This window comes from Chiloscyllium plagiosum, unplaced genomic scaffold (assembly GCF_037043375.1).
Source record: "Chiloscyllium plagiosum isolate Xiang-an unplaced genomic scaffold, Cpla_swu_hap1 HiC_scaffold_9, whole genome shotgun sequence".
NCBI lineage: Eukaryota > Metazoa > Chordata > Chondrichthyes > Orectolobiformes > Hemiscylliidae > Chiloscyllium > Chiloscyllium plagiosum.
Window position 1 is genome coordinate 92,580,533 of NW_028270147.1, and position 26,861 is coordinate 92,607,393.

The 26,861-nt window shown below is 42.9% G+C and overlaps 1 protein-coding gene across 2 annotated transcripts in view; it reads right to left on the reverse strand.

Moving 5' to 3' along the window:
* klhl20 (kelch-like family member 20) overlaps positions 1-26,861 on the reverse strand; it is a 106,258-nt gene that overhangs the window by 49,633 nt on the left and 29,764 nt on the right. For both annotated transcript variants that reach the window (XM_043699960.2, XM_043699961.2), the window contains exon 2: positions 16,387-16,960. In XM_043699960.2, the coding sequence (XP_043555895.1) occupies positions 16,387-16,929 (543 nt within the window). In that variant the 5' untranslated portion in view covers positions 16,930-16,960. The remainder of the gene's footprint in view (positions 1-16,386; positions 16,961-26,861) is intronic.

A 26,861-nucleotide genomic window follows, 5' to 3' on the forward strand; every position in this document is an offset into this window, starting at 1 on the left:
ACGAAATAAGGTAGGTGAACTTGCAGCGTGGGTTGGTACCTGGGACTTCGATGTTGTGGCTATTACGGAGACATGGGTAGAACAGGGATAGGATTGGCTGAAGACTCGCCATCTGAGGTAGTTTGGGCTGAGGTTATAGGAGTTTAGGCCTGGTTATAGCCTGATGGCATTTATCCTAGGATTCTCTGGGAAGCAAGGGAGGAGATTGCAGAGCCATTGGCCTGGATTTTTATGTCCTCGTTGTCTACAGGAGTAGTGCCAGAAGATTGGAGGCTAGCAAATGTGGTTCCCTTGTTCAAGAAGGGGAGTAGGGATAACCCTAGTAACTATAGGCCGGTGAGTCTCACTTCTGTTGTGGGCAAAATCTTAGAGAGAATTGTAAGGGATAGGATTTATGAACATCTGGATAGGAATAATGTGATCAAGGATAGTCAGCATGGTTTTGTGAAGGGCAGGTCGTGCCTCACAAACCTTACTGAATTCTTTGAGAAGGTGACTAAGGAGGTGGACGAGGGGAAAGCAGTAGATGTGGTGTATATGGATTTTAGTAAGGCGTTTGATAAGGTTCCCCATGGTAGACTACTGCAAAAAATACGGAGGTATGGCATTGAGGGTGAGTTGGAGGTTTGGATTAGGAGTTGGCTGGCTGGAAGAAGACAGAGGGTAGTAGTTGATGGCAAAGGTTCATCTTGGAGTGCTGTCACTAGCGGTGTTCCGCAAGGATCTGTTTTGGGACCATTGCTGTTTGTCATTTTTATAAATGAACTGGAGGAGGGGTTAGAAGGTTGGGTGAGCAAGTTTGCGGATGATACGAAAGTCAGAGGAGTTGTAGACAGTGAGGAAGGATGTGGCAGGTTACAGCGGGATATAGATAAGCTGCAGAACTGGGCAGAAAGGTGGCAAATGGAGTTCAATGTAGCTAAGTGTGAGGTGATTCACTTTGGTAAGAGTAATAAAAAGATGGGGTACTGGGATAACGGTCGGATACTTGGTCGTGTGGATGAGCAGAGGGATCTTGGTGTCCATGTACACAAATCTTTGAAAGTTGCCACCCAGGTAAATAGTGCGGTGAAGAAGGCACATGGCGTACTGGCTTTTATTGGTAGAGGAATTGAGTTCCGGAGTACTGAGGTCATGTTGCAGTTGTATAAGACTCTGGTGCGGCCGCATCTGGAGTATTGTGTGCAGTTTTGGTCACCATACTATAGGAAGGATGTGGAGGCACTGGAACAGGTGCAGAGGAGGTTTACCAGGATGTTGCCTGGTATGGTAGAAAGATCGTATGAGGAAAGGCTGAGGCACTTGGGGTTGTTTTCATTGGAGAAAAGAAGGTTTAGGGGTGACTTGATAGAGGTGTATAAGATGATTAGGGGTTTAGATAGGGTCGACAGTGAGAATCTTTTTCCACGTATGGAGTCAGCTATTACAAGGGGGCATAGCTTTAAATTAAGGTGTGGTAGGTATAGGACAGATGTTAGGGGTAGGTTCTTTACTCAGCGAGTCGTGAGTTCATGGAATGCCCTGCCAGTAGCAGTGGTGGACTCTCCCTCATTATGGGCATTTAAGCGGGCATTGGATAGGCATATGGAGGATAGTGGGCTAGTGTATGTTAGGTGGGCTTGAATCGGCGCAACATCGAGGGCCGAAGGGCCTGTACTGCGCTGTATTCTTCTATGTTCTATGTATTATAAGCTGTTGCATTGCTTTGGAACTTTGGGGGGAGAAAAAGATCAAAACAACAGCACTTAAAAAAGAAAAAAGACAGACAAAAAGACAGTGGTGATTCAAATAGAGAAAAAAGCCTACACTGCTGTCTGATCCAGCTGCTGCCTTTGTTGTCTGTTTTCAAGTAACTCTGAGCACCAAAGTTTGTAATAAGAATAAATAAACAAATAGCGAAATTCACAGCTGACCTTGGAGAAACCTGTGTGTGGGAGTTCACAGCAGGGGAGCAGCTAAGCATCATTTTAAAGTGTAACCTTACTGGTTTTCTTTTGTAAATCTATAATAATAGAGTTTTTTTTGATTATATTATGATTGAGATTGGTCTCTTGATTAAACTTTTAAAAATATAAAAACATAGGTACTAAGCCAGCCTGGAGCAGTGTTTTTAAGACCAGTAAGACTACTATTTTATGGGTCTATGGACTGTTAAGGTGCAAAAATAGCCTTCGGTAGAGTGATGTGCTCTTCCTGTTGGATGTGGGAGATTATGTGTGTAGGAGGTGTGTTTGGTTGAGAATCCTATTGGATCGCACGGATCTGTTGAATGGCAGATAAAGGTAATGAGGAACTTACAGGAGTGCGATGGATGGCAATTACAGACAAGGAGTTAAACCAAAGATACAGTCAGGTAGGTGGGTGACCTCCAGGAAAGGTAGGAGAGGGAGGCAGGTCACGCAGGAGTGTCCTGTGGCTATCTCCATTTCAAACAAATATGCTGTTTTGGAAAATATGTGGCTCTATTCCTGATGAAGAGTTTATACTCAAAACGTCGACTCTCCTACTCCTCAGATGCTGCCTGAACAGCTGTGCCTTTATAGTATCACACTCTGACTCTCAGGGGAATGTAACACAGACAGCCATATTTCTGGTACCGGGACCACTCTAATGTAACCAAAGGTACACCAGGTTCCAAGCTGGTAATGATATGGGGCTCCCTAGTTAGAGGCACAGACAGACGAATCTGTGGCTGACAGCAAGACATCAGAATAGTGTGTTGCTTTCCTGGTGCCGGGATCAAAGATATCTTGGAGAGGGTGCAGAATTTTCTCAAGGGGGAACGGGACCAGTAGGAGGTAGTTGTACACATTGGAGCTAACAACACAGGAAGTGAAAAGGACGAGATTCTGGAGTGAGACTACAGAAAATTAGGTAGGAATTTCAAAATTAGATCCTCAAAAGGTAGTAACATCCGGAATACTCCCACTGCCATGTGCGAGTGAGGGTAGGAATAGGAGGACAGAGCAGATGAACGCATGGTCGAGGAGCTGGTGCAGGAGAAGGATTCACATTTTTGGATCATTGGAATCGCTACTATGGTAGAAGGGACATGACTGCCAGACTACTCAGACACCTTGGCATCATGGTAGCCCACAAACCCACCAACACACTAAAACAGCAGTTAATGAACTTAAAAGTCCCTATATAAACAGGCAAACTGATGTTGTTTACAAAAATACTGTGCAAGAACTGTAACAAACGCTACATTGGACAAACAGACACAAAAGTAGCCACCAGGAAACATGAACATCGACTAGCCACAAAATGACTTGACCCTCTCTCACTAGTATCCTTACAAACAGATAACTAAGGACACCACTTTGACTAGGACAACATATCCATCCTAGAACAAGCCAAACAGAGACACGCATGAGAATTCCTGGAAGCGTGGCATTCCAACCGGAACTCTATCAACAAACACATTGACTTCGACCCTATTTACTGCCCCCTGAGAAAAAGAACAGAAATGACATCACCATAGGAAATGATATCACTGACCCAAAGAAACCCAAACATATAAACAGAAAGCAGGAATCATCAGCGGTGCTTCATCTGAGGGCTCACTGAAGTTGTTACCTAGTATGGTGACGAAACGTCTGAAAATGAACCTTCCAGCTCAGTGAGCATAGAGTCATAGAGATGTACGCATGGAAATAGACCCTTTGGTCCAACTCGTCCATGTCGACCAGATATCCCAACCCAATCTAGTCCCACCTGCCAGCACCCGGCGCATATCCCTCCAAACCCTTCCTATTCATATACCCATCTAAATGTCTCTTAAATGTTGCAATTGTACCAGCCCCCACCACTTCCTCTGGCAGCTCATTCCATACACATACCACCCTCCGCGTGAAAAGGTTGCCCCTTAGGTCTTTCTTATATCTTTCCCCTCTCACCTAAACCTATGCCCTCTAGTTATGGACGCCCCAACCCCAGGGAAAAGACTTTGTCTATTTATCCTATCCATGCCCCTCAATTTTGTAAACCTCTATAAGGTCACCCCTCAGCCTCCGACGCTCCAGGGAAAACAGCCCCAGCCTGTTCAGCCTCTCCCTGTAGCTCAGATCCTCCAACCCTGGCAATATCCTTGTAAATCTTTGCTGAACCCTTTCAAGTTTCACAACATCTTTCCGATAGGAAGGAGACCAGAACTGCACGCAATACTCCAACAATGGCAACCAATGTCCTGTACAGCTGCAACATGACCTCCGAACTCCTGTACTCAATGTTCTGACCAATAAAGGAAAGCATACCAAATACATTCTTCACTATCCTATCTACCTGCGACTCCACTTTCAAGGAGCTATGAACCTGCACTCCAAGGTCTCTTTGTTCAGCATCACTCCCTAGGAATTTACCATTAAGTATATAAGTCCTGCTATGATTTGCTTTCCCAAAATGCAGCACCTCGCATTTATCTAATTAAACTCCATCTGCCACTTCTAAGCCCATTGGCCCATCTGGTCCAGATCCTGTTGTAATCTGAGGTAACCCTCTTCGCTGTCCACTACACCTCCAATTTTGGTGTCATCTGCAAACAATAGACAAGATCTAAAAGTTGAAGTTCTAAACTGGAGAAAGGCCAATTTTGACTGTATTAGGCAAGAACTTTCAAAAGCTGATTGGAGGCAGATGTTTGCAGGTAAAGGGATGGCTGGAAAATGGGAAGCCTTCAGAAATGAGATAACAAGAATCCAGAGAAAGTATATTCCTGTCAGGATGAAAGGGAAGGCTGGTAGGTATAGGGAATGCTGGATGACTAAAGAAATTGAGGGTTTGATTAAGAAAAAGAAGGAAGCATATATGTCAGGTATAGACAGGATAGATCGATTGAATCCTTAGAAGAGTATAAAGAAAGTAGGAGTATACTTAAGAGGGAAATCAGGAGGGCAAAAAGGGGACATGAGATAGTTTTTGGCAAATAGGATTAAGGAGAATCCAAAGGATTTATACAAATATATTAAGGACAAAAGGGTAACTAGGGCGAGAATAGGGCCCCTCAAAGATCAGCAAGGCGGCCTTTGTGTGGAGCCACAGAAAATGGGGGAGATGCTAAATGAATATTTTGCATCAGTATTTACTGTGGAAAAGTATATGGAAGATATAGACTGTAGGGAAACAGATGGTGACAACTTGCAAAATGTCCAGATTACAGAGGAGAAGTGCTGGATGTCTTGAAACGGTTAAAGGTGGATAAATCCCCAGGACCTGATCAGGTCTACCCGAGAACTCTGTGGGAAGCTAGAGAAATGACTGCTGGGCCTCTTTTGTATCATCGATAGTCACAGGTGAGGTGCCGGAAGACTGGAGGTTGGCAAATTGCATCCAGAAGGGACCTGCATAAGGAGGGCGGACTGCAACTGAATTGAAAGTGGACTAATATACTGGCTGGGAAATTTGTGAGACCTGCTCAGAAGAATTTAAATGAGGAAGGGGGGATCCCAGGAAGATAGGGAGGAAAGTGATCAGTCCGAGACTGGTACAATTGGAAAAAGAATAAGTCAAACAGACAGGGTAGGCAGGAACAAAGCAGAGGACGAGGTAGGACTGATAAATTAAACTGCATTTATTTCAATGCAAGAGACCTAACAGATAAGGCAGATGAACTCAGGGCATGGCTGGGAACATGGGACTGGGATATCACAGCAATTACAGAGATATAGCTGAGATATGGACAGGACTGGCAGCTTAATGTTTCAAGGTATAGGAAGGATAGAACAGGGGCCAAGAGAGGAGGGGGAGTCGCATGTTTGATTAGGGATAACATTATGGTTGTACTGAGGGAGGATATTTCCTGGGAATACATCCAGGGAAGTTATTTGAGTGGAACTAAGAAATAAGAAAGGGATTGCACTATAAACCTTCCAATTGTCATCAGAGAATCCCTACAATGTGGAAACAGGCTCTTTGGCCCAACAAGTCCACACCAACCCTCCTAAGAGTAACCCACCCAGACCATTCCCCTACCCTACATTTACCCCTGACCAATGCAACTAACCTGCGCACCCCTGAACACTATGAGCAATTTAGCATGGCCAATTTACCCCTAACCTGCACATCTTTGGATTGTGGGAGGAAACTGGAACACCCAGAGGAAACCCACACAGACTTGGGGAGAGTGTGCAAACTCCACAGAGACGTCGCTCGAGACTGGAATCGAACCTGGGATCCTGGCGCTGAGGCAGCAGTGCTAACCACTGAGTCACCATGCCATTCTAATATGTAAGGAGATCTCAGTTATCTAAAAGAATAATAAGGTGGTTATATTAAGGGATCTTAAACTTTCCAAACTGGGACTGCCATTCTGTTAAGAGCTTGGATGAAGAGGGATTTGTTGTGTGACAAAAAACTGGTTCAATATGTGGATGAACTTACTCTTACAAAATAAGGCAGGGCAGGCGATTGAGATGTCAGTGGGGGGCACTTTGGGGGGACCAGTGAACACAATTCTATTAGTTTTAAAACAGCAATGGAAAAGGATAGACCAGATCTAAAAGATAAAGCTCTCAATTGGAGGAATGCCAATTTTGACAGTAATGAGCCACAACTTTCAGAAGTTGATTGGGGGGCGGATGTTCGCAGGTGAAGGGATGACTGAAAAATGGGAAGCCTTCAAACATGTGATAATGAGAGTCCAAAGTGAGTATGTCCTTGTTAGGGTGAAGGGCAAGGCTGGTAGTTATGGGGAATGTTGGATGACCAGAGAAATGGAGGTTTTGGTCAAGAACAAGAGGAAAGTACAGACCAGGTATAAACAACAGAAATCGAGTGATTATCTAAAAGAGTATAAAAGAAGCAGTACACTTAAGAGGGGCATCAGGAGAGCAAAAAGGTGACATGAGGTAACTTTGGCAAATTGGGTTAAGGAGAATCCGAAAAGGATCCTACAAACACATTAAGGATCCTAGAATTACTAAAGAGTAACTAGGGAGAGAGTAGAGCTTCTTAAAGATCCTTATGTGTGGAACTGCAGAAGATGGCAGGGATACTAAACAGGTATTCTGCATCAGTCTTACTGTGGAAAAGGATATGGAAGATAGAGAATGTGGGGAAATAAATAGCAACATCTTCAAAAATGTCCATATTACATATTACAGTTGTCATAAAATATATAAAGGTGGTTGAATCCCCGGGACTTGATCAGGTGTACCCTAGAACTCTGTTGGAAGCTAGGGAAGGGATTGCTGGGCTCCTTGCTGAGATATTTGTATCATCAATAATCACAGGTGAGATGCCAGAGGACTGGAGATTGGTTAATGTGGTGCCACTATTTCAGAAATGCTGTAAGGAAAAGCCAGGGAACTTTAGACCAGTGAGCCTGACACTGGTGGTGGGCAAGTTGTTGGAAGGAATCCTGAGGGACAGCATTTATATGTCCCTCAGGCTGTTTGGGGATAGTCAACATGGTTTTGCGCACGCAAAAGTTGATTGAGTTTTTGAAGAAATAATGAAGAGGATTGACGAGAGCAAAGTGGTTTACTTGGTCTATTGGACTTCAGTAAGGCATGCAATAAGGTTCCTCATGGTAGACTGGTTAGCAAGGTTAGGTCACATGGAATACAGTGAGAACTAGCTTTTCGGATACACAATTGGCTTGAAGGTAGAAACAGAGGGTGGTAGTGGAAGGTTGCTTTTCCGTCTGAGGCCTGTGACCAGTGCTGTGCAACAAGGATCGGTGTTGGGTCCATTGCTTTTCGTCATTTATATGAATGATTTGGATGTGAACATCGGAGCTTTGGTTAGTAAGTTTGCAGATGACATCAAAATTGGAGGTGTAATGCACAGCAAAGAAGGCTATGTCAGAGTACTACGTGGTCTTGATCAATTGGGCCAATGGGCCAAGGAACGGCAGATGGAATTTATTTCAGATAAATGTGAGGTGCTGCATTTTGGAAAGGCAAATCAGGGCAAGACTTATATACTTAATGGTAAGGTCCTGGGGAGTGTGGCTGAACAAAAGAGACCTTAAAGTCCAGTTTCATAGTTCCTTGAAGGTAGAGTCACATGTACGTAAGATGGTGAAGGTGGCATTTGGTATGCTTGCCTTTATTGGTCAGTGCATTTAGTGCAAGAGTTGGGAGGTCATGTTGCGGCTTTTAAGGACATTGGTTTGGCCACCTTAGAATACTGCACGCAATTCTGATCTCCCTGTCACAGGATGGACGTTCTGAAACTTGAACAGATTCAGAAAGGGTTCACATGGATGTTGCCATGGTTAAGAATTGGAGTACAGGGAGAGACTGAATAGACTGGGGTGATTTTCCCTGGAGTGTCGGAGGCTGAAGGGTGACTTTATAGAAGTTTACAAAATCATAAGGGGCATGGATAGAGTAAATAGACAAGATCTTTTCCTCCCGGAGTGGGGGAGTCCACAACTAAAGAGCATTAGTTTAAGGCGAGAGGGAAAAGATTTAAAAGGGACCTAAGGGGCAACCTTTTCACACAGAGGGTGGTGCATGTATGGAATGAGCTGCCAGAGGAAATGGTGGAGGCTGGTACAATTGCAACATTTAAAAGGCATCTGGATGGCTAGATGAATAGGGAGGGTTTAGAGGGATACGGGCCAAATGCTGGCAAATGTGACTAGATTTATATAGGATATCTGGTCGGCATGCATGAGTTGGACCAAACAGCCTGTTTCTGTGTTGTGTATGCAGTGGAACAGTATTTTTGATAAAAAACAAATGCTGCAAACTATTTTGCTCACACTGCTGAAGCCTAAAGTACACAAATACCCCTGTAATTAGATTAGATCAGGTTACATTAGATTAGATTACATTACAGTGTGGAAACAGGCCATTCAGCCCAACCCGCCAAAGCGCAACCCACCCATACCCCTACATTTACCCCTTACCTAACACTACGGGCAATTTAGCATGGCCAATTCACCTGACCTGCACATCTTTGGACTGTGGGAGAAACGGAGCACCTGGAGGAAACCCACGCAGACAAGGGGAGAACGTGCAAACTCCACACAGTCAGTCGCCTGAGGCGGGAAATGAACCCGGGTCTCCGGCGCTGTGAGGCAGCAGTGCTAACCACTGTGCCACCATGCCGCCCACAAAGTAATCTCAAAGTTTGATCACATTCCGCAAATTCAAATCAACAGCACAGAAAGAGAAGTTATTCAGGTTCATATGACAGCTTGTAATTTCTAATAAACCTTGTATTTCTATGCCTTGCATCCTAAAACAGGTGCTCATTGGATTTGAATGATTTCTACCACATGCTCCCTTGAACTAGTCTCCAAATCAGTCTCTCAGGTTTCGCTGTAACATTACTCAAATCAACAAAGCCAGATAATATGTCATATTTTATACTAAAGAAATTATTTCTCAACTATTCAAAGGGACCCAATAAGCCAGAGGGTCATAGATTTTAATTTCCTTTCCCAATTCAGAAAATCATATGACTTTACCCATGACTGCCTTAAAATGACAAAATGAAATGTACCCAGGACCTGATCAGGTCTACCCGAGAACTCTGTGGGAAGCTAGAGAAATGACTGCTGGGCCTCTTTTGTATCATCGATAGTCACAGGTGAGGTGCCGGAAGACTGGAGGTTGGCAAATTGCATCCAGAAGGGACCTGCATAAGGAGGGCGGACTGCAACTGAATTGAAAGTGGACTAATATACTGGCTGGGAAATTTGTGAGACCTGCTCAGAAGAATTTAAATGAGGAAGGGGGGATCCCAGGAAGATAGGGAGGAAAGTGATCAGTCCGAGACTGGTACAATTGGAAAAAGAATAAGTCAAACAGACAGGGTAGGCAGGAACAAAGCAGAGGACGAGGTAGGACTGATAAATTAAACTGCATTTATTTCAATGCAAGAGACCTAACAGATAAGGCAGATGAACTCAGGGCATGGCTGGGAACATGGGACTGGGATATCACAGCAATTACAGAGATATAGCTGAGATATGGACAGGACTGGCAGCTTAATGTTTCAAGGTATAGGAAGGATAGAACAGGGGCCAAGAGAGGAGGGGGAGTCGCATGTTTGATTAGGGATAACATTATGGTTGTACTGAGGGAGGATATTTCCTGGGAATACATCCAGGGAAGTTATTTGAGTGGAACTAAGAAATAAGAAAGGGATTGCACTATAAACCTTCCAATTGTCATCAGAGAATCCCTACAATGTGGAAACAGGCTCTTTGGCCCAACAAGTCCACACCAACCCTCCTAAGAGTAACCCACCCAGACCATTCCCCTACCCTACATTTACCCCTGACCAATGCAACTAACCTGCGCACCCCTGAACACTATGAGCAATTTAGCATGGCCAATTTACCCCTAACCTGCACATCTTTGGATTGTGGGAGGAAACTGGAACACCCAGAGGAAACCCACACAGACTTGGGGAGAGTGTGCAAACTCCACAGAGACGTCGCTCGAGACTGGAATCGAACCTGGGATCCTGGCGCTGAGGCAGCAGTGCTAACCACTGAGTCACCATGCCATTCTAATATGTAAGGAGATCTCAGTTATCTAAAAGAATAATAAGGTGGTTATATTAAGGGATCTTAAACTTTCCAAACTGGGACTGCCATTCTGTTAAGAGCTTGGATGAAGAGGGATTTGTTGTGTGACAAAAAACTGGTTCAATATGTGGATGAACTTACTCTTACAAAATAAGGCAGGGCAGGCGATTGAGATGTCAGTGGGGGGCACTTTGGGGGGACCAGTGAACACAATTCTATTAGTTTTAAAACAGCAATGGAAAAGGATAGACCAGATCTAAAAGATAAAGCTCTCAATTGGAGGAATGCCAATTTTGACAGTAATGAGCCACAACTTTCAGAAGTTGATTGGGGGGCGGATGTTCGCAGGTGAAGGGATGACTGAAAAATGGGAAGCCTTCAAACATGTGATAATGAGAGTCCAAAGTGAGTATGTCCTTGTTAGGGTGAAGGGCAAGGCTGGTAGTTATGGGGAATGTTGGATGACCAGAGAAATCATATGACTTTACCCATGACTGCCTTAAAATGACAAAATGAAATGTACCCAAGACTGGAAATTCAATAGGAAATCAAGGACACAGTCATGTCAATAATAGTGCATCATAGAAACATGCATGAGAAAAGAACACAATAGTTTGGAGCACCAGCAGACAGCATCACAAAAAATGAAAGTTACAACTAGATCTTCCCACTTGAGTTCCCAGTCAGCAAAAATTGGGTGGTGGAGTAGCATTCAGGAGTGACAGAACCATTCGTAAAAGATTTCAAGTAAGTTACCTGCCCTTTTTACAGTACTAATGAAGAACACATATATTCTTCCCTTGAAAGAAACTGACAGGAAAGACAAATGTATACACTTCATCAGGATCAAGCTGACGGTTCTTTTAAAAAAAATCTTTCCACAAATTGTGGGAGTACACCCATACCATTGTTAGGAACAGATTCCTGTGATTTTAACCCAACAACAGCAAAGGATTGGCATATGGTTTGAAGGAGACCCTGCAGGTGGTGATGTTCTCGCACATCTGTTCTTGTACTTCTTGGTGATACACAACTTTTGAAGATGCTGTTCATTGTGAGTTACTGCAACTTATCTAGTAGATGGTACCCAATGCGGTCACTTTCCAACATGGTGAAAGGAGTGAATGTTAAGGGATGCCAATCAAGTGTGCTAATGGATAGTGTGGAGTATTTTGTGTTGTCCAGTTGCACTTGTTCCTATCTTGAGCTTTCTAGATGGCAGACAGGATTTGAAGAGTCAGAATGTGACTTACCACAGATATCCCAGCCTCTGGCTTACTTTTATAGCAATTGTATTTAAATGACTTGTTTAGTACAGTGTCTGATTAATGGTAATCCCAGTGTGTTGGTATTGGTAGATGCACTAAAGGTAATGCTATTGGATGTCAAGGGAGCATGGTTAGATTGTCTCTTGGTGGAGATGGTCATTGCATGGCATTTGTGTAGCATGAATGTTATTTGCCCCTTATCAACTCAAGCTTGAATACTGTCACACAAATATTTGAACAAAGAACAAGATTAGTTCACTCAGCCCCTTTGAGCCTGCTCGGTCATTCAATAAGATCATAGCTGCTCTGATTTTAACCTCAACTCTGCACTCCTCCATATTAGATTAGATTAGATTCCCTACAGTGTGCAAACAGACCCTTTGTCCATACTGACCCTCCAAAGAGTAACCCACCCAGACCCACTTCCCTCTGACTAATGCACCTAACACTTTGGGCAATTTAGCATGGTCAATTCACCTAAACTGCACATCTTTGGACAGGGGAAGGAAACCGGAGCACCTGGAGGAAACCCACGCAGATATGGGGAAAATGTGCAAACTCCACACAGACTGTCGCCAGAGGTTGGAATTGAACCTGGGTTCCTGGTGCTATGAAGTGTAGTGCTAACCACTGATGCACCATGCTGCCCAAACAATCTCCAATAATCATTCATTCCCATAGTAACCAATGATCTATCCAGCTCTGCCTTAAAAATATGTTAAAAGTCTGCATCCATTGCCTTTTGACGAAGGGAATTCCAAACATTTTAACCCTCGAAAGAACAAAAATTTGCTTATCTCTGTTTTAAAGGGCGCTTACTTTTACAGGTCTGGTTTACGATCTCTGGTTCTCAATTCTCCTCCAACTTAATCACTTGGCTAAATTCCCTCAGGATTTTACACGCTTCAATTAAGCCACCTCCAACTCTTCTTAAGTTCCACAGGATACTGTCTTGCATTTCCTCATAAGGCAATCCTCTTATTTCCAGTATTACTCTAGGAAACCTTCTCTGAACTGCTTTCAACCTTTAACATCCTTCCATAACTACAGTGTCCATTACATGCACAAGATCTGGTCTCACCAGAGCTCTGTATAACTGAGGCATTACCTCTCTACTCGATTCAATTTGCCTTGCAACATTCTAATAGCTTTCTCGTTTACTTGCTGTAGCCTACTAGCCTCCTGTGATTCATACACATTCATTCCTCTGCATCTTCGAGTTCTGCAACCTCACACTGTTTGGATTTTTACTTCTCCCCGCTTAACAGCATTTTTTATTTTGTCCAGGTCTTGCTACACATGGACAAGGACTGCTCCAGTATGCCTAGTTTGCAAATAGGACTGAATTGTGACCATAAGCAGAACCTAAACTGGAAAACCCACGTAAATATGGTGGCAACAGAACAAGTAAGAAACCAGGAGTCCTGTAGTGAGTAACTCATCTAAGTCTGCAAAGTTTATCCACCATCTAGGAGGCATAAGTCAGGAGACTGATGGAATGCGCCCTACTTGCTTGGATGGATGCAGTTCCAACAATACTCAAGATGCTTGACAGCCAGCAGAATAAAGCAGTCTATTTAACTGATACCATTCCATGAACCACCAATACACAGTAGAAACTGTGTACAATCTATAAGGTGCACAACAGAAATTCATCAAAACTCTTTTCACAACATCTTCCTATTCCATGACCACTATTATTTAGAAGGCCAAGGGCAACAAGTAGATGGAAACACCACCAGATACAAATTCCCCTCCAAACCACTCATCATTCTGATTTCAAAATATATCGTCGCTCCTTTGGTGTCACTGGTCAAAATCCTGCAACTCGCTCCCTAAAAGCATTGTGGATGTACCTACACCAAATAGACTGCTGCAGTTCAAGAAGTCGGCTCACTACATCTTCTTGAGGGCAGCTAGGGATGGGAAATAAATGCTGGTTCAACCAGTAAACCTATACTCTACAAATAATGTTTTTAAACTTATCATGATGGAGGAAAGTTCACTGATGTAGCAATAGAAGGTGGTTGGGCCTGGAACACTACCCCAAGGAATTTCTGTGCTCAGGAGAATTCAAACCAATGGAGAGTATTCGGATTCCCACTGATTCCAGTTTGCTGTCGCTCCTTGACACCACACTCAGACAATTGCTACTTTGATGTTAAGGGCAGTCAACCTCACTATGCCTCTGAAATTCAGTTGTCTTTTGTCCATTTTTGGATCAACGCTGTGGAGGTCAGAATTAAGTGGCCTGAGCAGAACCTAAACTGATTATCATTAAGCAGGTTATGGGGTGGACCGAAGGGTCTGTTTCTGTGCTGTACATCTCTATGATGAGTAAGTACTGCTTCATAGGACGATCTACGACACCTTCCATCACTCTGCTGATGAATCTGAGTAGACTAATATGATAGCATAGATCCACGGGAATAGAACTGAATTTATCTTCCTTTTTTTGAAAAGGATATACCTGGGCATTTTCCAAATTCCCAGGTAGCTGCCGGTGTTGTAGCTGTACTGAAACAGCAATTTCTGGAGCACATATCTTCAGAACTGTTGCCAGAAAGTTATATCCTTATCCTTCAGCAATTAATGATATCAACGTAGAATGAATTGAATTGGCTGAAGTCTGGAACCTGTTGAGCTGAGGACCTCAAGAGGGGGCCAATATGGATCATCCATTTGGTGTTTCTGACCAAAAATAACTGCAAATGTTTTGCACAAGCTCCGCTTGACAGTGACTCCTATCAACACAATCATGGACTGATGTTTAAACAACAGGATGAGGATGATGAGGAGGAGGTCAATTAGGCTTTTTGTTGGTTACCTCACCATTTGCCACAGACCCAGTCTTGCTGTGTCATAGTAATACCACAACTGAGTTGGCCAAATCCTAAGCCAGCCTTGGTGATGGAGTATTGAAGTCCCCCATCTCGAGTACATTCTGAACCTTTGACAATCAACAGGATGTTTCCTTTGCATGTTTGACCTGATGCCATGAGGCTTCATAGGCTCCAGCATAGATGCTGAACACTCCTGCAGTAACCTCTCTGTTGCTTGATTTGTCAAGGCCTCCAATTTTGGCACAATCCCCAAATAGAGTCATGGAGGCATACAGTGTGGATACAGATTAGTCCATGCTGACCATGTTCTCAAACTAAGCTCACCATCTAAAACTTTTCTATTCATGTACCTATCAAAATGTCTCTTAACCATTGTAACTGCACCAGCATCCATCACTTTCTTGAGCAGTTCACTCCACACACGAACCACTTTTTGTGTAAAAAAGTTGTCCCAATGTCATTTTAAAATCTTTTTCCTCTCACCTTAAAAATATGGCCCTTGTTTTAAACTCCCCTACCCAAAGAAATAGACCTTTGCTATTCACCTTACCTGCATCTCATGACTTCATAAACCAGTATAAGGTCATCCTCCTATGCTTCAGTGAAAAAGAAATCCCAGCCCAATCGGCCTATTTTTATAATTCAAATCCACCATTCACGGAAACATCTTGGTAAATCTTTTCTGAACCCTCTCAAATTTAATAGTATCCCTCTTAAACGTTGGTAAGGAGGACATTATAGGATCAACAGGTCTAGTTTTGCGGTTGCCATTTACAGTGCCTAGAGTGATGTCAGGTTTCATTCCTTATTCTTCATTTCTTATTTTCATTCCTTTTGATGATTCTGTGGAAGTCTGATAGAACAGAAGGTCTTGCTAGGCTATTTCAAAGGGCAATTTAGAGGAAACCACATTGCTGTGAATCTAGAATCACTGACAAATCATACTAGGTAAGGGCAGCAGGTTCTTTCCATATGAATACTTTAATGAATCAGATGAATTTTTACAATCAATAAAGCTTCATGGTCACTATTGCCAACTCTTAATTCCAAATTCATTCATCTTGTTCAAATTCCACCAGATGCCATGTTGAGTTTTGAACCTACATCTCCACTGAATTGCCACTAGGCCACTGCCTCCCCATAGCTTCACTATCACTAAAGATTGTTGAATAAATCAATAAGCACATGGTAAAGTTCATGTTAATTCTGTAACATTCAAGTAATTTCCAAGGAATAACAATTTTCTTTTTTGAAAAAAAAATTAGTTTAGACTAGATTCCCTACAGTGTGAAAACAGGCCATTTGGCCCAACAAGTCCATAACGAACCTCTGAAGAGTAACCCACCCAGACCAATTCCCCTACCCTATTACTCTACATTTCCCCTGACTAAACATTATGGGCAATTTGGCATGGCCAATTCACCTGACCTGCACATCTTTAGATTGTGGGGGGAATCTGGAACACCTGTAGACACGGGGAGAATGTGCAAACTCCACACAGACAGTCGCCCGAAGCAGGAATCAAACCCAGATCCCTGGCACTGTGAGGCAACAGTGCTAATCACTGAGCCACTGTGCTGCCCCAGTTAGTCTGCAAAAAACAAACTGTACAAGTTCAATATTCTAACATCAAGTACATAACATCTACATTTGTTGCATCATAAATACGTGATCATTAAATCTAGATTAATAGAACTACTGCAGCCCCATGAAGGCCAATGCTCAAATTGCTGAAGTTTAATTACACTGGCATCACAGGCCCCTGTTTCTTTTCATAATCTCTCACCTCTTGAAAGTTATGCTGAGTGAATTTGTCAGCAATCCGCAGCAGCTCTCTACAGGAATGGGTGTCCGCAAAAGCTCTGATTCCCAAGCAGTTGGATGGATCAAGTTGCCTCTTCAGAAACTCACAGCACGCTTCCTGAATCTCAGCCAGCTGCAAGAGGCAGGCAGCCGGCAGCAAGGTCTGCACATTCCCCTCCTCTACTGTTATCTGAGAGGTGTAAGCAAAGTCAATCAGCAACTCCATGGCACGTTCATCGATGTCACGGATCACCACCTCTGTCTGCCGGCTTTCTGCAAGCTCACCTGTGAACATAGCTCGAAAATAGGGGCTGCAAGCTGATAGAATCACTCGATGTGCGTAAATCTTTTTTGCACCCACAACTAGCACCACATCACAAAGTTCCCGGTGCTTCCTCAGGAGGTTGATCACTTCTAAAGTCTGCCGAGGGTGTTTATCTGATACAAATGGCATCCTGGCCGGTTGTGGTACTCCCTCGGGCAGTTTGTTGGGGTCACCAAGTGTACATCGACTAGTGACATCCATTCCTACCTCTACTGGTCGAGCACTGATGCACCTGAAAGGAGAAGGCAAAGGAAATCAGTTGAGCCTCAATATGTTAAATGTACACATTATTTATGTACAGGTTACCCTATATAAAAAAAAGTTAACCATTCAATTTGAAATTATAATCCATCATATCATTATAGTCATGCAATACAAAGGACTACCCAGGAGAGCTAAGATGTTGCATCATTCGAGACAAGATACTGTCAATCATCAACCCAATGCACCAAGTTACAGCATCAACAGGGCAACCTCAGAGGAATAGGAATGGGAGGAGGGGAAAAGTAATGGTTGGCTCTGGGAATGCTGCTCAATGTGATTGGCACATAAGAGAAATAGAACTAACCCACTTTACTATTGAATACCAGCGCAGCTATTCAGGTTTAACATTGATAGAGAAGTCTTGGAGCATGTTAGCCTTCTCATTTCTCCAGTTGCAGAAAGGGAACATGGAGAAAATGAAAAAAGACAAAGCTTAAGAGGAATGGATTTTAATGTCCTCAAACTGTATTGTATCAGTGATTTACAAAAGAGTTAATATAGGTATTGCAGTTAACACATTAACTTCCCAAAATTATTTGGCACTCTATTGATAATCACAATTACTGCAGTTGTGCAGAGCAAATACATGCAATAGAAATAACATCATAATAACATAAAGAAATAAAAAAGGAGGTTGATTATTAATGTCATTAATATAGTAATTTGATATTCAGACTCCATCTGCACATTACATAATAGTTGTTTTTCAAGTAGTTAGAGAGCAACTGCCATTCATATCTACCACTATGACCTCCACCAACCCTAACAATGACCAATCTTATTCCTTACGGTGGAGGCAATGGCTTCATGGTATAGTCGCTAGTCAAAAAGTGTGGTCCTGGAAACGCACAGCCAGTCAGGCAACATCTGAGGAGCAGGAGTGTCGACATTTTGAGCATGAGCTCTTCATCAGGAATGTGGGGGTGGCCCTAGGGGGCTGAGATAAATGGGAGGGACTAAGGAGAAGGTAGCTGGGAATGCGACAGGTAGATGAAGGTGGGGGTGAAGGTGATAGGTCGGAGATGAGGGTGGAACAGATAGGTGGGAAGGAAGATGGGCATGGAGGACAGTTCAAAAGGGCGGTGCCGAGTTGGAAGGTTAGTTCTGGGATATAGTGATGAAATCCACAATGATCCCATGTGGTTGGAGGGTCCCAAGGCGGAAGATGAGACGTTCTTCCTCCATGCATCGGGTGGCTAGCATTTAGCAGTGGAGGCAGCCCTGGACTTGGATGTCCTTGGCGGAGTGGGAGGGGAGTGTTCGGCCACAAGGTGGTGGAGCCGTTTAGTGTGTGTGTCCCAGAGACATTCTCTGAAACATTCCGCAAGTTGGTGTCCTGTCTCCCCAATGTAGAGGAGACCACATCAAGAGCAACAGACACAATGTGCAAGTACAGGTAAACCTCCTTTGGGGCCTTGGACGGAGATGGGAGGGGCGTGTGCATGTGTGTAAGTTTTGGACTTCTTGCGGTGGCAGAGGAAGGTGTCAGGAATGGAGGGTGGATTGGTGGTGGTTGTGGACCTAACAAGGAAGACACAGATGGAATGGTCTCTCCGGAATGCAGATAGGTGTGGGGAGGGAAATATATCCCGCGTGATGGTTCTGTATGTAGGTGACAGAAATGGTGCAGGATGATGCGATGCATCCAAAGGTTGGTGGGTGGAAGGTGAGAACGAGAGGGTTTCTGTCATTGCGATTAGAGGGTCGGGGTTCAAGCGAGAAGGTGCAGCAAGTGGAAGAAATGCACTGGAGGGCATTGTCGACCACGTGAGAGGGGAAATTGTGGTCTTTGAAGGAGGAAGCCATCTCGGATGTTCTATAGTGTAATTGGTCCTCCTGGGAGCTGATGCAGCGGAGGCAGAGGAATTGGGAATAAGGGATAGTGTTTTTACAAGAGGCAGGGTAGGAGGTGGTGTAGTCCAGGTAACTTTGAAGTAAATGTCCATGTTGAGTTGGTCGCCAGAAATGGAGACGGAGAGGTCCAGGAAGGAGAGGGAGGTGTCAGAGATGGTCCAGGTGAACTTGCGGTTGGGGTGAGCAGAGGAAAAGGTGCCGATGTAGCTGCAGAAATTGGACTGTTCCACGTACCCGACAAAGAGGCAGGCATAGCTGGGGCCCATGTGGGTGCCTATGGATACCTCTTTGGTCTGGAGGAAGTGGAAGGATTCAAAGGAGGAATTGTTGAGGGTGAGAACCAGTTCAGCCAATCGAATGAGTGTGTCAGTGGAAGAGTACAGGTTGGGTCGGCAGGAGAGGAAGAAACGGAAGGCTTGGAGGCCTTCATCACGGAAGTTGGATGTGCACAGGGACTGGATGTCCATAGTGAAGATGAGGCATTGTGGACCAGGGAGACGAAAGTCACAGAGGAGCTGGAAGGCGTGGGAAGTGGTCTGAATGTATGTGGAGATCCTGGACCAAGGGGGACAGGATAGTGTCAAGATATGCAGAGATAAGTTCAGTGGGGCAGGAGCAAGCTAAAACAATGGGTCGACCAGGGCAGCCAGGTTTGTTAAATTTTGTAGGAATTAGAATCAGGCCATGCAGGGTTCCTGAACAATGAGGTTGGAGGCTGTTGGCGGGTGATCCCCTGAAGTGATGAGGTTGTGGATGGTCTGGGAGGTGAAGTCGAGATTGAGGGGGCAGTAGGAAGAGGTGTCCGCGAGTTGGCGCCTGGCTTCAGCGGTGTAAAGATCGGTGTGCCAAACTACCTCTGTGCACTCCTTGTCTGCTGGTTTGATGGTGAGGTTGGGCCCCAAAAGATCCTTCAACATCCGACAGAAATTTACCTGTACTTCCACATGTATCACCTAGTGTGTCAGTTACTCTCGATGTGATATCCTTGGCATTGGGGAGACAGGATGCCAATTTGCAGAACATTTCAGAGAACATCTCTGGGACACACTCACTAAACAACCCCACCGCCCTCCAGCCGAACACCTTAACTCCCTCTCCAACTCCAAGGATATGCAAGCCCTGGGCCTCCTCCACCACCAAACTCTAGTCACCCAACACCTGAAGGAAGAATGCCTTGGGACCCTCCAACCACACGGGATCAATGTGGATTTCACCAATTTTCTCATTTCCCCTCCCACCACCTTATCCCAGAACCAACCTTCCAACTCGGCACCACTTTCTTGAACCGTCTTACCTATCCATCTTCCTTCCTGCCTATCTGATCACCCTCCTCTCCAACCTATTACCTTCACCTCCATCTTTATCTACCTATAACATCTCTAGCTAGCTTCCCCCCAGTCCAATCCCTTGTCCATTTATCTCTCAGACCCCTTGGGTCACCCCTCACTCCTGAACAGCTTATGCTCTAAATATTGACTCTCCTGCTTCTCAGATGCTGCCTGACTGGCTGTGCTTTTTCAGCACCACATTTTTCGATTCTGATCTCCAGTCCTCACTTTCCCCTGGTAGTACTGGCTAGTAACCCAACGACCCAGATTCAAATCTCACCACGGCAAATGGTGGGATTTGAATTCAATAAAAATGAATTTTTTATTGGAATTAAAATGATCACCTTGAAATCACTGTCCACTGTCAGAAAAACCCTACTGGTTCACTAACATTCTTTAGGGAAGGAAACTGCTGTCCTTACCTGGTCAGGCTTATATGGAATTCCAGATCCACAGTAATGATGTTAACTCTTAACTGCCTTCTGAAATGCCTGGCAAATCATTCAATTATAATGAACCACCAGAAAGGAAATAGAAAATGAAACCAAATGGACCACCTGACACCGATTAAGGCACCAGAACAACAATGGTGAACCAAGTCCTGTTGAACTCGACAAGGTCATCCTTACTAACATCTAGGAACCAGTGTCAAAACGGGGAGAACAGCCTCACAGACAAATCAAGCAACAGCCTGACATAATTGATATGAATGCAGCAGGTCTGCAGAACTTAGATCTGATCTGTTGGTTTTGGAATTGCTTGGCTCTATTACTTCTTGCTTATGCTGTTTATAGCTTCACCAGGTTGACACCTCATTTTTAGGCATGCCTCCTAGCAAGATGTCTTGCACTCTTCATTGAGCCAGAATTGATCCCTTGATGATAATAGTAAAGCGGGGGAATATATCATTCTCACAAGATGAATCAAGCAACAACCTAACATCATCATACTTTCAGAATCATACCTTACACATGAAGTCCTATGCAACAAAACACCATCCCTGGGTATGTCATGCCCCACCACCAGAATAACCCAGCAGAGCTGGCAGCATGGACATACAGTCAAGATGAAGTTGCCTTAGAGGTCCTCAACACTGACTCTGGACTCCGTGAAAGTCTCATGGCATCATCAGCAAGGAATGCTCTCCTGCTAATAATGACATACACCATCCCAGATAATGATTCACTACTCCTCTATGTTGAGCAGCATTTGGAGAAAGCACTGTAGTTGCATCTGCCCATGACAGTATCGGTAAGAATAATGACTGCACAATCCTTGCAAAGTCCTGTTTTCACATTGAGACAACTGCCCATCACGTTGTGTGGCACTCTAGCTGTTCTAAGTGGGATGGACTTTGAACAGATCTAGTAACTCATGCAGCACTGTGGGCCATCAACAGCTGAATCATACTCTAATATAATCTACAGCCTCATGGGCCTGAATATCCCCCACTTTACCATCACCATCAAGCCAGACAATCAATGCTGATCAACGAATAGTGCAGGAGTGCATGGCAGGAGCAGCACCAGAAATGCTTAAAAAAGTGAGGACTCAACCTGGTGAAGGGACAAGACAGGACTTCTTGCATGCTAGGTAGCGTAAGTATCAAGTGACAAACATAGTTAAACATTTCCACAACCAAATGGATCAGATCTAAGCTTTGCAGTCCTGTCACATCCAGTTGTGAATGATAGCAAACAATTAAACATGGAGTTTTTTTTTAGATTAGATTATTTACAGTGTGGAAACAGGCCCTTCAGCCCAACAATTCCACACTGACTGGCCGAAGCACAACCCACCCAGACCCATTCCCCTACATTTACCCCTTCACCTTCACCTAACACTATGGGCAATTTAGCATGGCCAATTGGACCTACATTGTATGGTATGTTTATTTAATTGGCCAATGAAAATATTGGATACTGAACTGTTACTGAGCTGTTAAAGGGTGCACAGAACTCAAGATCAAGCCATCAGTACTAACATCTTTCTCATCCCCAGGATTTCTCAAAAACTTTAAGTCTAATTTGTGCAGAAGTTCCCACAAGTTGCAGGAAAAATCCCAGTTAACCGTTTTTTGGTGGTGTTAATTGAAGGAGGAATGTTAGCCTAGATCACTGCTCCTCTTATGACACACCATGGGACCTTTAGATTGACCAGCCTAGAATATCCATTCACCTCCTGAGTAAAGGCTACATAAAACAAACTTCTAACCCAGATAATATGTTCTAGCAAATTGTTGTTATTTTTTAAAAAAACTGTGAATGCTGGAAATCAGAAACGAAAACAGAAATTGCTGGGAAAATTAAGCAGGTCCGGCAACATCTGTGACAAGAAAGCAGAGTGAACTTTTCCCTTCTGGAGGGGGGTTAACTCAAAATGTTAAATCTGCTTTCTCCACCAATGCTACCAGACCTGCTGAGTTTTTCCAGCAATTTCTGTGTCTGATTACTATTCATTTTATCTCAAGGAAGGTCATGGCTTAGTGATACAGATGTAATCCAAGTTTTAAAAAATTTATACAAATTCCAAAGACTCAGATAATATTCTTGAGATCCCAGTTAATATTCTCGAGATCCCAGTTCAAATTCCACTATTGCAAATGTGCCATTTGATTTTAAAAAAGAAATCTTGATCAGGGAAGTCATGAAAGTTATCAACAGTGCTATCAAGCAACATTTGCTCTGCAATAACCTAATCATTATTTTCAGATATTTTCTAGTTTTGGACTGATGCTGCTGTCTTCTTCAGTTTTGCCATAAGAACAAAGAACGTTGACATGGGATCATACTTTAGACTCTGGCCATCCATATAAATGTGCAACTGCTTTGAGGCATTGACATTTTGGAGTTGGACCATCCTGGATACATATTTATGCGTGATTCAACACACCATGTGCAGCTGAAGTCTCCTTCAACTTTATAATATATCACTTACAATGAAGTGAAATCAAATGCCAGCAAGATCACTACTGAACCAAGCTCTGTACTACTATGTCCTGGCAAATACCTTTTTTAAGTAAATTAAGTATACACAAGGATCATTCAGTCAGAGAATCTTCACTGAGAAGATCACGGATACTTTCCATAATTGCAGATGGAATGATAAGTCAGTGGGTTACTAACAATAATTATTCCCACTTAACTAAAGGATGGGGAAATACAATTGCTGGAAAATAAATTTTATCAGTTACCCCTTGCAAGTGACGATGAACATCTTCCACGAGTCCAAAGATGCCTGAAGTCAATCTGTGATCTGAAAGCTTTATGGCACATAGAGAAAACATTGCCATTTAAGAAATCTGGTCGTGTAATATTGATTCAGTTTATGGCTTGTTCTAGTCACTATCTAGCTCGTCGTCTGCATTTTGTCACCGATTCTCAAAATACTGGAATTCTTACCACAGATTCTGCCTCCATCTAGTTGGTTTACCGCAATGATCTCTCAGGAGATAGTGTCAAAATTGAAGATTTTCATGTTGACTTTCAGTACATCCATAAAGCCCTTCTTCTGTACTTCTCTGGGGTGTCTGTTCTGATGGAACTGAGAGAAGACTACCTGTTTTTGGAGCCTGATTTCTGACATCATGAAACTACATAATAAAACAACAAAACTGACGGCAGACTATTGTAGTCTTAATGCTTGTTGTGCCTGCTTGAGAAAGAACACTGATGTTGGGGTGCCTGTGCTCCTATGTAGGATCTTTCTCAGGCAGCATGAAGCCATTCCATCAATGTTTTGATACGTTATTTATGTTCTGGCCCCATGTTGTATAATCAGGATCTCACTCAAATGGTATACTATGAGTTTGGTTTCCGTTTTGATGTTTCAATTTTCAAAACATTCAATTCCTAAAGGTGACCAAAGGCTGCATCAGCAAATTTAAAGCTATGTGGACTTTTTACATCAACTTTCTGTGAAAGATAACTTCCAAAGTATTGAAAGTGTTCTACGTTTTTCATAACTTATCATGAATTAATGAGGCAGGCATGTGTGCATTTGGAGATGGCTGATTGAGGAACCTGGTTTTACAAGAGTTGAGTACAAATCCAATCTTCTGATATGCCTCAGTAAATAGGTCATTGATTTTCTTGAGATTCATTTCCGCACAGCACTTACAGCAGCATTGCCAGCATATTGAAGCTCAATGAATGACATTGACATGTCTTAGATTTGATTTAAGTCTTCTACAATTGAATGGTTTACACTCCATTCAATAATAAGCTGCACTCCAGCAGGAATCCTTAACGTTAGCATAGAAGCTAGGAGGATCAAATAAACAGATGGGATAATGGTAACCTTAGATGACTTTTATCTTAACCTCAAAAGAGTCTGTATTGAATCGTTTGCTAAAGATCACCACTCACATTTCATCAGGTGAAGCAGATGAAGGAGGACAACCAATTCTGTAGAACATCTATGTACAGCAAAATCTTCCAGACTGCCTCATGACTACAGTCGGTAAAATCAAAAAACGCTATGCAGAGGCATTGATATTATTCCTAACATTTTTCTTGTATTTGGTGACCTGTAAAAATTATGTTGACTATGCTTCTTGTTGGCCTAAACCCAAATTGAGATGCAGCAGTGGCTCTTCAGCAGGTCTAACAAATTAGTTCAGAAAGGTTCTTGGAATGATCTTTCTTGCAAATGGAAAACTTCTGTATTTTTTCCCAGCCCTTTGTGACAATCACAGCAGGGTTAAGGTAATTCAGGACTTTTCTCTTTACTCCACGTCTGAAAGAGAAGGCTTGGAGCTGTTCTGTCAGTTTCTCTCCTCCATGCTTAATGATTTCAGCAAGGATTCCATCACCTCCCATTACTTTGTTGCTCTTCATTTTTGAGATGGTTTTCACCACCTCCACAGGCACTAGTGACATTCCAAGTTTAGCTCTAATTAGGTGCTGTGGGACAAAGCTGAAGCACTTCCATTAACAATGAATTCTTAATTGAAATAGCATTCTTAAGAATGCTATCTCCAACACACAATGAATTAATAGCAGGTAGATGTAGTTACATAGTAATTACAATTACCTGAAGTGGACAGGCATGTTTGTAGTAATTGGTGCTTTCTCAGTGTGCATTTAACTTTTTAAGTGTTCCTCACATTAAGATTTATTAAGAAACTGCCTTTTAACAAGTGTTGGAAAATCCCTAAACTTATCATACTTTATCAAATGCAAAATAAAACAAAAACAAGATAGAGTATGGGGATGAATATAAAGTTAATTTACTCGACTAACCAAAAGACCGAAGATTCAAGATACCTTCCACAGGAATATTTTAAAAAGTCTGTTTTCAATGTCTTCCCAAACAATGTCTTCACATTTAAACATTTTGAAAATCTGTAATCCAAATCAGGTGTGTTGCTTGTAATGATTTCTCTTTTCACCTCTAAGAGATCTATTTCAACTTTCAATTTCAGCATCAGCTGAGAAGCCAACCCAAAGAAAATATAATTTGATTGACATAGAATCATACAACGCAAAAAAGGCCCTTCGGCTTGTTCAGTTTGCACTGACACATAAGAAACACCTGACCATCACCTTAATCTCATTTACCTGCACTTCGCTCATAGTCTTGAATATTAGGACATGCCGAGTGCTCATCCAGGTACTTTTTAAACGTTGTAAGGCAACTTGCCTCTACTGCCCTCCTAGGAAGCGCGGGTGTAGGACCATTCGGCGCAAGCGATTTGGCACAGCTCTTATTTATTCCTTTTCAGGCTTACTTACAAGCATTAATGAAAGCAATAAAAAGAAAAATAATGTTTATCCTCTTCAGTAAAAATGTTAAAAAGAAAATAAAAATGAAAGAAATAAGGCAAATACAAAATTGTTAATGGTATTTTAACAGGTTTTATTTTATTTTAATAATTTGTATATTAATATGTTTTATTTTAATAATTTTAATAATAGTAGTTTAATAACTACTACTGAATAGCTACAACACAGTTCTGCGCCGAAATGGGTCGCGCCAAAGTGGCTGCGCCGAATGGTCCCACTCCGAGGAAGTGCACTGCAGAATGTCACCACCCTCAGAGTAAAAACGTTTTTCTTTACATCTCCCCTAAACCTCCTGTCCCTCATCTTGAAGCTGTGTCTCCTCGTGACTGACCCTTCAACTATGGGGAACAGCTGCTCCTTATCCAATCTGTCCGATTGTGTACATATCAAATCTAATTACCCCATAGTCTTCTCTGCTCCAATAAAAACAACCCAAGCCTATTCAACCTTTCCTCATAATTTAAATTTTCCATCCAAGGCAGCATTATGGTGCATCTCCTCTGCACCCCCTCCACAGCAATCACACCCTTCCGAAAATGTGGCGAATAGAACTGCGCACACTACTCTAGCTCTGGGCTCTCCAAGGTTCTATACAACTCCAACATGACTTCCTTGTTTTTGTGACCTACGCCCCAAATAATAGAGGTAAGTATCCCCTCTGCCTTTTCACCACCCTATAACCTGCCTATCTGCCTGCAGAGATCTGTGGAAACCAAGGTGACTTTGTTCCACAGAACTTCCTACTTTAATGTCATTCGTTGATTAAGTTCTTGTCAAATTACTCCTTCCAAAGTGTAACACTTGACACTTTTCAGGGTTAAATTCCATCTGTCACTTATCTGTCCATTTAACAATCCTATTTACATCTTCTTGCAGCACAAGACATTCAATCTCACTGTTA